Raw genomic sequence first — 12,854 nt, 5'->3', positions numbered from 1 at the left:
ACTACTTATTCTAATCTTGAAATATCAAATACATTATATAATTAATGTTATATTCAGCACTATGTATTTTTATTACATGTTTTATCAAATATTACATAAAAATAAATAATTTGTTTTAGAAAAAATAAATATTTTTTTTAGGAAATAATAAAAAAATTTATAATTAGCGTACCAAATACATGCAATGTAGTGTGTGTATTTTTAGTTTACGAATTGTTTAAAATTTTCACACAGTAGTTTATACATTTAAATATGATTGTTTTATTTGCACACCTTATATGCACAAGTAAAATTATATTTATCTTTTATTCATTCTTATTACAACTAAAAATAGATAAAATTATTTATTGGCCATTCATTGATGATAAAATTTTTAAGAGCCTATCTTGACGGAAAACTTTTAGATACTTATTTCCTAATTGGTTGTTCAAAAACTTTTACGGTATTTTAAAAATTATAATTAATAAAGAACATGAAAGTATTTTCTGCTAATTTTGTTCAATATAAAATTATTTATTATATATAAACATTATGTAGTTGATTTATTAATTTCAAGTTTAATAGCTTTTATAAGATAAGGAACAAAAAAATATAGAAGACGATAAATAAAGGTATTTACTAATTTTAATAGATTTAGTTATTTTATTAAGGATTTGCATTTTAAACAAATTAATAGTTTAATCATTTAAAAATTTGAAATCTATTTATAATTAATATATTATTAAATTTTTTACATGCTTGCATAGGTAATATAGTACAAGGTAATACATTTACATGTAAATTATTTTATAGAAATCTTTATCTATATAGCTAAGAGTACCATAGAGCATTTTTAAAAGGTTAAATTTATATATTTTTTTATGAAAAAAATTTTATATATTTGTTTTTGTTTTAATTTAATTTCGTTTATAATATTTTTAAAATGATGAAATTTTTTTTAGAACTAGGATAATGATTAGTTGACTTTGGTTTTAGAACAACTCATTTTATTTTTTTGTGTTAAAATATAAAAGAAAAATACAAAAGCAGTATTTGAAATTTAAATTAATAATATTCATTTTTATATAAGAAAAATCTTTCTAAAATATAATTTATAATCAATGAATACGTTAAAATACCATAAGGAACAAACTTATGTAGAAATATCTAACAAATAAAGAAATCCATATTGTTTAGAGTATTAATATATATAATACTATTAAAAGGAATAAAAAGTTGAAAAATAGTTATTAATTAGATATTTTGCTTAATTTTTGTACTTATTTCTGAAATTAGTAATATTTAAAATAACAACTCCATAACTATCACAAAAAAAAAAACTAGATAAAAATAAAATATACATATAATTAATATATACCTAGATCTAACAAAACACTTGTAATATATATAGTATTTAAATATATGTTTAATTTGTTCATATTTTGCTCTATAAACGGTATTATCAAACTGTTTTAAAATATATTTAAATAAATAAAATGAATAAAAGCATTTTTATTTATGCATGCTAAAATACGGGGAAAATGTGCATACATATAAAGGTGCACACTAAAAAAAGGAATAAGTATGTAATGTGCACTAAAAAAAAATAGTTGCACTAAAAGTAGGTAGATTAAAAAAAAGAGAAATGCTTACTCTAAAAGTAAACGCACTAAAAAAATGTAGATATATTTTTTTATATTTTTTTTTGCTATGATACTAACTTAAAAAAAAAAAATTAATAATTTTTTTTTATATAAGATTAAAGATATAATGCAGAATATGACATATATTGGATAATATGTAAATTAACAACAATAGTAAGTAACTAACAAGATTAATATTTGAGATTAATATAATTGGATAATTTGCATTATATTTTAATTTAACAAAAATAAAATAAGTATAGAAAATTCTACCTTCACTCTATGAATATTTTTATTAATTACTAGCAAAGTCACTAAATGGGCAATTAATAAAACTTATGCCCGTAATTGTCTTTTTTTATATATCTTAATAACATAAATTATAACAACCTTTTTATTACCAACAAGATTATCTTTTGTTTTTTCATTCTCATTTCCTTAATAATCAAAAGATTTACATTCTCATTTTAAACTTATACTAAATTTCATGAAACAAATTTAAAATAGCAAGATTTTTTATTAAGATTATATATCTTATTTTTGATGCTATTAAAAATTAGTACAGTTGAATTAATTATAGTTACATTTATGGTTAATGAATTTTTTTCTTTTATTTTATATTAATATAATCATAACTATATAACTCTTAGTTTTTCTAGTTTAATAAAAATATATATGTGGATTTTCCTTTATTTTAATCATCTTTTTTTTTTCTTTTGTCTTTCTAATAATATTTTAACACTAAGATAATTGCCTTAAATATTGCTATTCAAATTTTTTTCATTGTTTTTTATTTTTTATTATTTGATATTTCCATTTGAATGTTTAATTAAAATATAACTTATTTTTTTCTTATTTCAAAACTGATTAATCAAATTTTAAAATTCTCTTACATTTTTATCACTTCTCCATGAATATCCATCTATATTATATACATATATATTTTAAGATGTATTATTTGTTTTTTTAATTCATTTTTTTAATATATATTAGTATTAACAATTTTTTTTTATGATAGTTAACACCAAATGAAGATATATTTATACTCTTTATGCTTACGATAAATATTATCTATAAGTAATATATTTTCTCCTATATTATTTTCAATAATAAATTTATATAAATGGTAGTTAAATTGATCTTTTGATTTTATTACACAATGAATATAACCTAACAATGTATTTCCATTAACTTAATTTATATTACCTTTTTCATCACCCACAGTTTTTAATATCAGAGGTATCAATAATTTTTATACATAAATAATTTTACAAAACATTTACTATATTTCTAAGTTTTAAAGAAAAGTTTAATTACTTATTTTTTTATTTGTTCATTTTTACTTTTATTTATTATTTTGTTCTTACTAAATTTTTTATCTTTTAATTTATTAAATTACATTTTTAGTTCTTTTATTTTATTCTAACTGTCCTTAGTGTTACTATATTTAATTTATTCCAACTAAAATTCCTTAATTTATATCATATTATTTCCATTATTTTTTTAAAAAAATTTTATTTTGGATAAACATTTTTCATTTACATTTTAGGATCTTCTTTTTCATATGATTTTATTTGAACAGATGTATAATTAATATACTACATACAATTTTTGTATCTTTTTTTTTCTTTTTTATAACATTTAGAATCATTTAATTTAATTTAATTTAATACTTTTATGCTTCCTTTATTTTTTTAAATGCATTTTAGAAAATTTTTTTTTTATACTAGTGATTTTCACTATAAATTATACCATTTTATTTATCCTTTGTTTATATTATTATTTTAAATCTTCTTTATACTATTTCCATTTTAACATTATCAATGTTTTGTTTTTTATTTTTCAAAAATTTATACATTAATTATTCTATTTTATAATCATCTTAATGCTTATTATTAAATAGAAATATTAATAGTGCAATTCGTTGTATCCTCAATATACATAAAAATTGTTTCTATAATATAAAATAAATATAAGTTTCAAAATATAAATTAGCAATTTTAACATATTTATGAGATAATAAAAAAAATAAATAGAGGATAATTAAAATTTAAAATTGCATTTATTATATAAAATTTATAATAATATTCTTTCAAAACTAATTTTAAAAAATTAAGAATTAAAATTTAATTAGTTACTTTACATAAATTAAATAGCTTAAATTTGCATTACTTTTTAAAATATAATAATAAAGATATTTTTAAAGAAGTATTTTTTTAAGGAAAATATCAGATATTTCTTTAAATTTTAAATCATAAAAAAAAATAAAAAAAGAGAATATTTGCAATTGTCTTTGTTTCATATATTATATTTTAATTCTGGCAGATATTAAGTATAAGTAAACATACAAAAAATGAAATTAAAATTATAGAAATTACACAAATAACACATGTAAAACATATGGCAATAGAGAGAAATAATGAAAATTATTGTTATAAAAATATATTGAAATATATAAGAAACAGTTATATAAATAAAGAGAAAAAATTATTAAATACTCAATTATGTCAAATAGAAAATAATTACATAAATTTTTACACAGTTGAAACTATCTAATAGAATATATGTGATAAAATTAAAATCATTTTTCTTATTTTATATTTTGTCCATAGAAGATAATGAGAATAAAAAAATTTTTTTTAATAAATGCATTGATTCTTTAAATAATATACTTGAAGTTTTTATATTAAACAATTTATATAATTCCTAAAGCAATATTTTTATTAATTCTTTTAGAAAAATCCTCAAAAAAAAAAGAAAATACTGTGTAACGGAAAAATGAAAAATATATAATAATACAAAAAGAAGGAAATGAAGTTAATATAATAAGCACTGATATTATGCTCTTTTATTTTTCATTTAACATACTTCTTCATTTATTAAATAACAAAAAGTATTTAAAACGCTTAAAAATTATATTAAACTATGTCAATATATAATATAAGCTTTTTTATACAAGTTATTTTTATTAATTATAATATTATTATAATTAGGTTTTATTATACTTAAAGAAATAATATATTCAACTATATAAAAGTAATCGATTGCTATTGATTTGACTCCTATTTTTTTTAATGTACTTTAGCTTTATATACACAATAATATTAATGATACTTTATGAATAAAATTAGTATAAGATTATTATTATTAATAATACATTAATTTCATTTAAATCTTTAACTCTAAGTGAATGATACATTTATATGTTTTATTCGTCTTACTCTATATTTTAATTTTTTTAGAGTCTAATTATTATTCTACATTGTAATTTCACCTCAAGAATTATGATTAATAATATTTCTTCATGTAAAAATAAAATTTAATTTGTTACATATCTTCTTTTTTTTTTATCATATAATTTTACATGAAATAATATAATAATTTTATATATTATGTCTGTCTATTTGAGCCTAGAATATGTATTATTTCAATAAAAATGAATGTAGTGAGAAAATAAATCATAAATTTTTAAGGTATTTTTTTTTAAAATATGCAAAAAAATAATATGTATATTCCTTTTATAATAACACTCATTTTAAAAATTTACAATATAAAAACATAGAAAAATACGCTTAATACCTTGTATGCATTAAAAACTTTATAAAAAAATTATATTTAATTTTTAATATTAAAAAATAATTTTTTTTCGGCATATAAACTTATATATGGTATACCTAGGAGTTAATATCTAGTATATCTTTAAAACTTAAAAGAATAAAAAAGTACGACTTAGTTAAAAAAAAATAAAATATATGCTTTTTCTCAAAAATTTATATTTGCTAATTTACAAATTTATACGTCTATATTACGCAAAAAATAGTTATCTAAAAAAAATTGCAAAAAAAATTATTACAAATAATTGGTATAAATTGAAATTTAAAATTTATAAAGTTAAATTTTTCGTCCATTTTTTCTTATACTACCATGAATTAGAAAAAATTACAAAAAAAAAAAAAATGTTAATACGTATCTTTGTATATATATAATGAACTACATGAACTTTCATAATTTTAAACACAATTTTAATTTTCTATGCTTTTGCTTCTAACATAGACTTCATTAATATGTCTTAAATTATTATCTTATATATATTTATTTCATTATGAAGAATATTCAAATAAATTTATTCATTATATTTTACATTACTTTATTTCGATTAAATTATTCTAGTTATTGTTAGTTTTGAATGATTATTATAATTATAGAAAATATATATGATTATCACTAATGAAATTTGTTACTTCTAAAGCCTTCTTTGGTGTTTTATTGGTAGTATTTTTATTGTAATAGATTAAATATTTAAACTATTTAAGATTTAACTCCATTTTAATTTTTTCCTCTTAAATATTTTTTTTTAAAATTTTTATATAATTTTTATTATAATATATAGTTTTGATAGCGAAAAAAAAAAAAAAAAGAAAAAGCAATTAGATGAATATAGTTTCAACTGTAATTTTAATTCATTGTTTTACTTTAATTTAATTATTTTATTCTAATTTATGTATTAGCATTAAAGTTAATTTTTAATAATATTACCATTTAAAACTAAATTTATGATGTATATAATGATATTCTTCATTAATGCATCAAATAAAAGTTTAATTCAATCATTATAACTTTATATTTATTTTAACTTTTGATATATATATATATATAGTTATTATCGTGTAACTATTTATGAAAAACTGTTTTAATTTTTATAATTTCATATTAATTTTAAATATTTTGAAAGCTTTAATTAAATATTTTTTCTACGTAGTAATATATAAAGTTATTTTACTAAATTATTTTTTTATTTAATATTATTATATTTTCTTTTTTTTTTGTCTTTGTATTATATTTGCTAAAATTAAATGCAGAATTATTAAATCTACAGTAAATCTTCACTTTAGTATTTAATATATATTTAATTAAAAATTATCTTCCCTATTTAATAATGAAATTGTATAAAATAAAAATTATTAGTTTTACTTTAATTTTATAATTTTTCTAATAAATATAATCATATAAACCCTTATAACTTGAATTATTTTATTTTTTCCTTTTTTCTATCATTTTTTTTGTTATAAAAATAAGCACTTTATAATTGCATGAAAATAATTTATATTTCAGTTTTTTCTATTACTACTGATATAACTCTACTACATATACATGTTACATATATACATATATTTATGTATATGTTTATGCATGTATATATAATATATTATTAAAATAAATTAAAAATTCGATTTTTCCTTTTTTTTATAATTGTCCTTTAGATGTTTACCATCTTTACATTACTTTTTTTATTATGAATATACTAAATTTTGTGTATTATTTATTTGTTATTACAGATATTAGCGAAATACAGCATGCACCATTTTCTAGTTTTTATGTAAATTTTAATTTAAATTTGAAGTATTTATGAACACAAAATTTAAATGTGATGTAGCACACACTTATTATATTTTATGTTTTATTTTAATTTTTTATGTAAGTTTTATTTTTATTTTTTAATTTTAATTTATTTTCATATTTTATGTTATTTATATTGTTATTTTTTTGACATGTTTTATTTTTGTTTTTTTTTTATTACTTTAAATAAGGAAATCTTTAGGTTTCACATTATGAAAAAATAGAGGAAAAATAGTAAAAATCTAGTAAATGAAAAAGAATTAAAAAATTGAGATTAATTTAAATAAATTTTAAGTGAAATACACATTATATATAAAAGAAAGATAAAAAAATTATTACATCTCTTACTTCTTACAGGAGTTGAAACATTTTTTTTTAAGCTTTGTAACAATAAAAAATAACTTTTTTATTTTAAATTTCTATTTGAATGCAATGAAATGCTTTGTTTATGTTGAACACTTGGTTTTAGAATTTATTCATGTATTAAATTTCACAAATATATTCAAAAATAAAATTCTTCTAAAAACAAATAAGAAAATAACTAAACAAATGTTGTTTAATTTATTAAGAAATTAAAAATTAAAAATGATGAAAATGCACAACCAAAAAAAAAAAAAAAATAGTGCACTAATATTAAAAGTTTATTAACATATTGTTCTATTCATTCATTTTGTATTAATTCATCCATTTTTAAAATTAAATATTTATCTTATTTAAATTTAAATATATAAACCTTTTATACGTAAACCCAGATGTAATGGAAGTCTAGTTTATATAAAAATTATATTTCTACAAAAAATATTTTATCATATAGGAAAAATAATATTTTATACACTTAATTATTTTAATACGTTATATTAGCTATTTGCGTATAACAAAAAAAAAATTATGTTGAAAATTTCCCTTACATTATTTATTAAAAAGGCATAAAAAAAGTATTATGCTTTATTTTTTTGTAATTTTTTTTTTTTTTTTTTTTGTAATTTTTGAAAAAAGAAAAGGGTAAGAACCATTATATTAGTGTTGCTATTTGTATATAAATATTAAAATTAGTTCAAGAAATAATTATTTAAATATTTGTATTCCTTTAAAAAGAAGTTTTTTAAATAGAAGATAATATTTAAATTTTTATTAAAATTATGTATATTATTTATGTACAAAATTTTAAATATATTAATACATTATCTCAACAAAACTGTTAAATTAAGTTTTTATGATAATTCTATAATTTAATTTTTTTTTTCTATATCATATAATTTTATATTTTTTATTGTATTCTTATAAATTTAATTATTATTCTGTTTTAGTTTTTTACTTTAGAACAAGTAGTGCAAGTCTAAAATTAAATATATCTTTTGAAGTTACTTCAAAAGAAAAAACATATTTTTTTTTAATGATAATTATTTTACATTTAGAAAAAAAAACTGAATGCGAGTACTAACAAAACCTCTAATAACTTTCAGAAAAAAGTTTCATCTGGGTGTATGATTGTGAATCACCTTCATTTATTTGTATGTAGATGGGAATAAAATATATAAAAAGATGAATTGCATAAATCTTACTTTTTCTAGATATTTTCATTTATCATTTCTGATCCTTTTGTGTCTACCGTTAGAAGTAAGGAAACATAAATCTTTCAAATGTGCATATTTTTGTTTCTTATCTAAATCATATTTTTTCTATTAATTTAAAAAATAACTTTTAAAATTCTTAATTTTTTCATAGTGTATCTTGAAATCACGAAGTGAAATGTATTCTAAGTTATATCAAAAAAGTGGTTATTCTAGAATATTATCAGAAAAATTGAATAATGAAGGATTTATTAAAGATAGTGAACTTATTGAAGCAGAATTAGAAAACTGGGATAATATTAAATGTAGAATGAATCAAATTTGGGAAGATACAAAGTATAATATGATTAGTAGGTGGTCTGATAAAAGTACACATGTTACACATTCTAAATGGATCAAGAATAATATGGATAATATGTTAAAAAAAATGCAAATTGAATTTAATAATTATATGGAATCATTGTATATAATGTTTTTAAAACAAATCGAACTTTTGAAGAAAAATAAGGAAAGTAAAGAAAGATGGAATATATGGATGAGATTTATGGAATGGAAGGAGAATGAGAAAGAAAAATTTGGAAAATGGCTAAAAAAAAGAGATGAATTATGGGAAGAGTGGATGGATATGCTAATGGAATCAGTCGATTATAATGTTCACCGTGGTAAGCGTTGAAATACAATGTCAACAATGAAGGAAAATTATTAAATGGAAATATTAGAAGAAGTATTTGAATTTATTTTCCCAAAAATGTTTTATATATTTTTTTATGTATATCTTTACACACAAAGCTTATTATTAGGTATTTTTTATTATATAATAGGTATATGTNCCGATACAATAGATAAAAAAAATAGTATATTAGAGAAATATAAAAATGAAAAGTGGTTTATTAATTTGAAGAAAGAGTGGAAAGAAGAACAATTTTTTTTTTTTTTTTTTTTTTATTTTTTTTTTTTTTTTTTTTTTTTTTTTTTATTTTTTTTTTTTTTTTTTTTTTTTTTTTTTATTTTTTTTTTTTTTTTTTTTTTTTTTTTTTATTTTTTTTTTTTTTTTTTTTTTTTTTTTTTATTTTTTTTTTTTTTTTTTTTTTTTTTTTTTATTTTTTTTTTTTTTTTTTTTTTTTTTTTTTATTTTTTTTTTTTTTTTTTTTTTTTTTTTTTATTTTTTTTTTTTTTTTTTTTTTTTTTTTTTATTTTTTTTTTTTTTTTTTTTTTTTTTTTTTATTTTTTTTTTTTTTTTTTTTTTTTTTTTTTATTTTTTTTTTTTTTTTTTTTTTTTTTTTTTATTTTTTTTTTTTTTTTTTTTTTTTTTTTTTTTTTTTTTTTTTTTTTTTTTTTTTTTTTTTTATTTTTTTTTTTTTTTTTTTTAATTTATTTTTTTTTTTTTTCTTTTAGTTATTTTTTAAATATTTTTTTTTATGATAAATTATGAAAAGCGTAAATATAAGATGATTTATATACAACGAAAAGTTCTTATATTGAACACATAAGTATTAATAAAAGTAAAAAAAAAAAACTTTATAAAATTATATAATTATCTCGGAATAAATAAAAAATAGTAAAAATATCGAGTTTAAATACGTATTTAAAGAATATAAATGTTAAACAAGCCATTTATTTGACATTATTAATGTGGTTATGTAAAAATTTCTCACTTATAATTAATATGCTGTTAAAATAAAAAAAATTAGTAAAAACAACTCTACATGTTTCTTATTAAATTGTTTAATCTTTAATTTATAGAATCCATTGTATAGAAAATAAATTATATATTAATATCTTGTATTAAGTATGCTTATAATGAGTTTCAATTTATATTAAATAATCATAATCGTAATAAAATATATAGGGCCTTTATACATGATACACAACTGTTTTTGCCTCAATAATTATTAATATATGTTATATAAAAACTTATTTAAAATTTTCTTATTATAGATTTATTTAAAAAATAATTACCTCCTTCATACAAATATAAAGTTTATTAAATTTCTAATTGAACATTTTTAAAATGAATTAATAAATTATAATTCTTTTTTCAGCTAGCATAAATATGCATCCTATAATAATAATTTCTAATGTATTCAAAAAGGATCATTTTTCACAATTTGGAAACATAATACTTGAAGTAGAAATATTGAACTCCAATAATTTTATTTTCCGTAGTTTGTTAACATATATTACAATTAAATTTATTTTGTATAATAAAATGGAAGGTGTCAATTGATAATAAAAAATTAAAAAAGAAATATATTATTTTTTTTTATTTGGAACCATTATAGTTAAATATGTTATTATATTGTATATTCCAGTTTTTCGTAAGTATTATTAATATGAATTAATTTTCGTAAAATTAATTTATCACATAAAAATGTTAATAGTTCATTTTATTATCTACTTACCAATTTAATATATTCATTTTTATAATTAAAATTAACATAATTTCATCCATATTATATTAATAATAAATCAATATGTTTTTTGTAATTTTGTCTAGATTTTTTATTTTCTCTGTAGTTATATTTAAAAATAAAAATATATACATTGAATTTATTTTTTATTTATCATTTTTTTTTTTTTTTGTATTATTTGATTATCCTTTAACTATATAATGCAATTAATTTAATAAAAATATTATATATAAGTATAAATTATGTTTAATTTTAAATCTTAAAACAATAAACATTTTACGCTTGATTATTATTTTTTTTATTAAGATTTAAATAAAATTATCTATAATTAAGTATTATAAGTTATTAAGATTAATGCTATAAGTTACATTTAACTCACCAATATGATATTTATGAATGATATCATTCCCATTCTCAGATATTTTCCTTTTTTTCTTCCTAATTAATATTGTAATGCTATAACATTAAAATGTCATTATATATTATCATTAGAAAACAACTTCTTATATTTATATTTTTATAACTTCACATTCTGTATATTTTATCTTTTTCATCACTTTTACATGAAGCTAAGTGTTTTTAAAAAAAGTTAAAAAGTTATAAATTTAAATAGTACTTAAAAATTTATGTAAAAACATTTGTATTTCATGAATGTGAAAAAAAATAATATTTTAATTATTTTTGTAAAAAATATAAAAGAAATAATTTTTATATTTTAAAATAATTTCGTAACAATATTTTTCTAAAACTGATAATCAATAAATAAAATTATTGACTTATTTATATTTGTATTAAAAAGTAATTAAATATAGTTAAAAGTTTAATTGGGAATTTATTATTTTTGAGGAAAATGTGTATTATGAAATGCTCACATTGTAATGAATGCTTTGATATGTTGATTTTTAAATAGTATTATCGTCTTATTTTTAATAATATTTAGATAAATAAAATGAGTAAAAACATTTTATTGGTGCATGTTAAAATATTGGGAAAATATGAATACATAAATGCGTATACTAAAAAAAAAAATATAGATATATTTTATTATATATTTTTATATGTGTACTTATATACAAAAATAAAATATACCTTTTTTATTTTTCATTTAACACTAAATTATAAAAAAAAGTAATAATTTTTATGATAATAATAAATTATTATCTTTTTTAAAAAAAAAAAATTTTTAATAAAAAAAAATTACTTTTTTTTTATTAGGATTATGATGTGGAATATTTTTTTTTTGTGAAATGTTAAAAAAAAGAAATATTAAATAAGACACACATAGAATATTGAGTAAATTAACTAAAATAGCTATTAATGTAATTAATATTTAATACTATTAACAAATGTATATAATATGTTTAATATTTTTATTTTAATTAAAACAAAGTAAGTAGAGCTTTCCCTATATTTCCTTTATTAATTTGTTGTATACTTATAAAGTCAGTGAAGGAGCAAATAATAAATCACATGTATAATAAAAGGAAAAAAAAAATTACACACTTTTTATAGTATGTATAAAAAAAAAAAAAAAAAAAAAATATTATATACATATATATATATATATATATATATATGTAAGATATATTTTTTTATGTGTATTGTACATACTACCTAAAAGAATAAATAATAAAGTTCATATTAATTGATAAATAGCTGAAAAACTATACTAGTAAAATTTTATTTTAAAAGTAAAATAAATTCTGTGTTAAATTTTTTTTTAGAATTTATAGAGAATTAGTGTTTGTTGTAATGCATATTTTAATAAGAAAAACAAGTAGAAATTTCTGCATATGCTCTTTATTATTTGACTGTTTAAATAACTATAAAAATATTTAAGAAACTAATAAATA

General features: G+C 16.2%; 1 protein-coding gene across 1 annotated transcript; it reads left to right on the top strand.

The window, feature by feature from the left end:
- Positions 1-8,561: 8,561 nt before the first annotated feature.
- On the top strand, positions 8,562-9,263 carry PGAL8A_00194850 (Plasmodium exported protein, unknown function; the record flags this gene model as incomplete). The annotated part of the gene is made up of 2 exons (XM_028670635.1): positions 8,562-8,636; positions 8,745-9,263. 2 exons carry the CDS (start codon positions 8,562-8,564, stop codon positions 9,261-9,263), a joined length of 594 nt encoding a protein of 197 aa, XP_028527368.1.
- Between the last annotated feature and the right edge of the window lie 3,591 nt (positions 9,264-12,854).

The sequence above is a fragment of the Plasmodium gallinaceum genome, assembly GCF_900005855.1.
Source record: "Plasmodium gallinaceum strain 8A genome assembly, contig: PGAL8A_v1_76, whole genome shotgun sequence".
In the NCBI taxonomy this organism is placed as follows: Eukaryota; Apicomplexa; class Aconoidasida; order Haemosporida; family Plasmodiidae; genus Plasmodium; species Plasmodium gallinaceum.
This window is presented reverse-complemented; position numbering and strand designations above follow the sequence as displayed.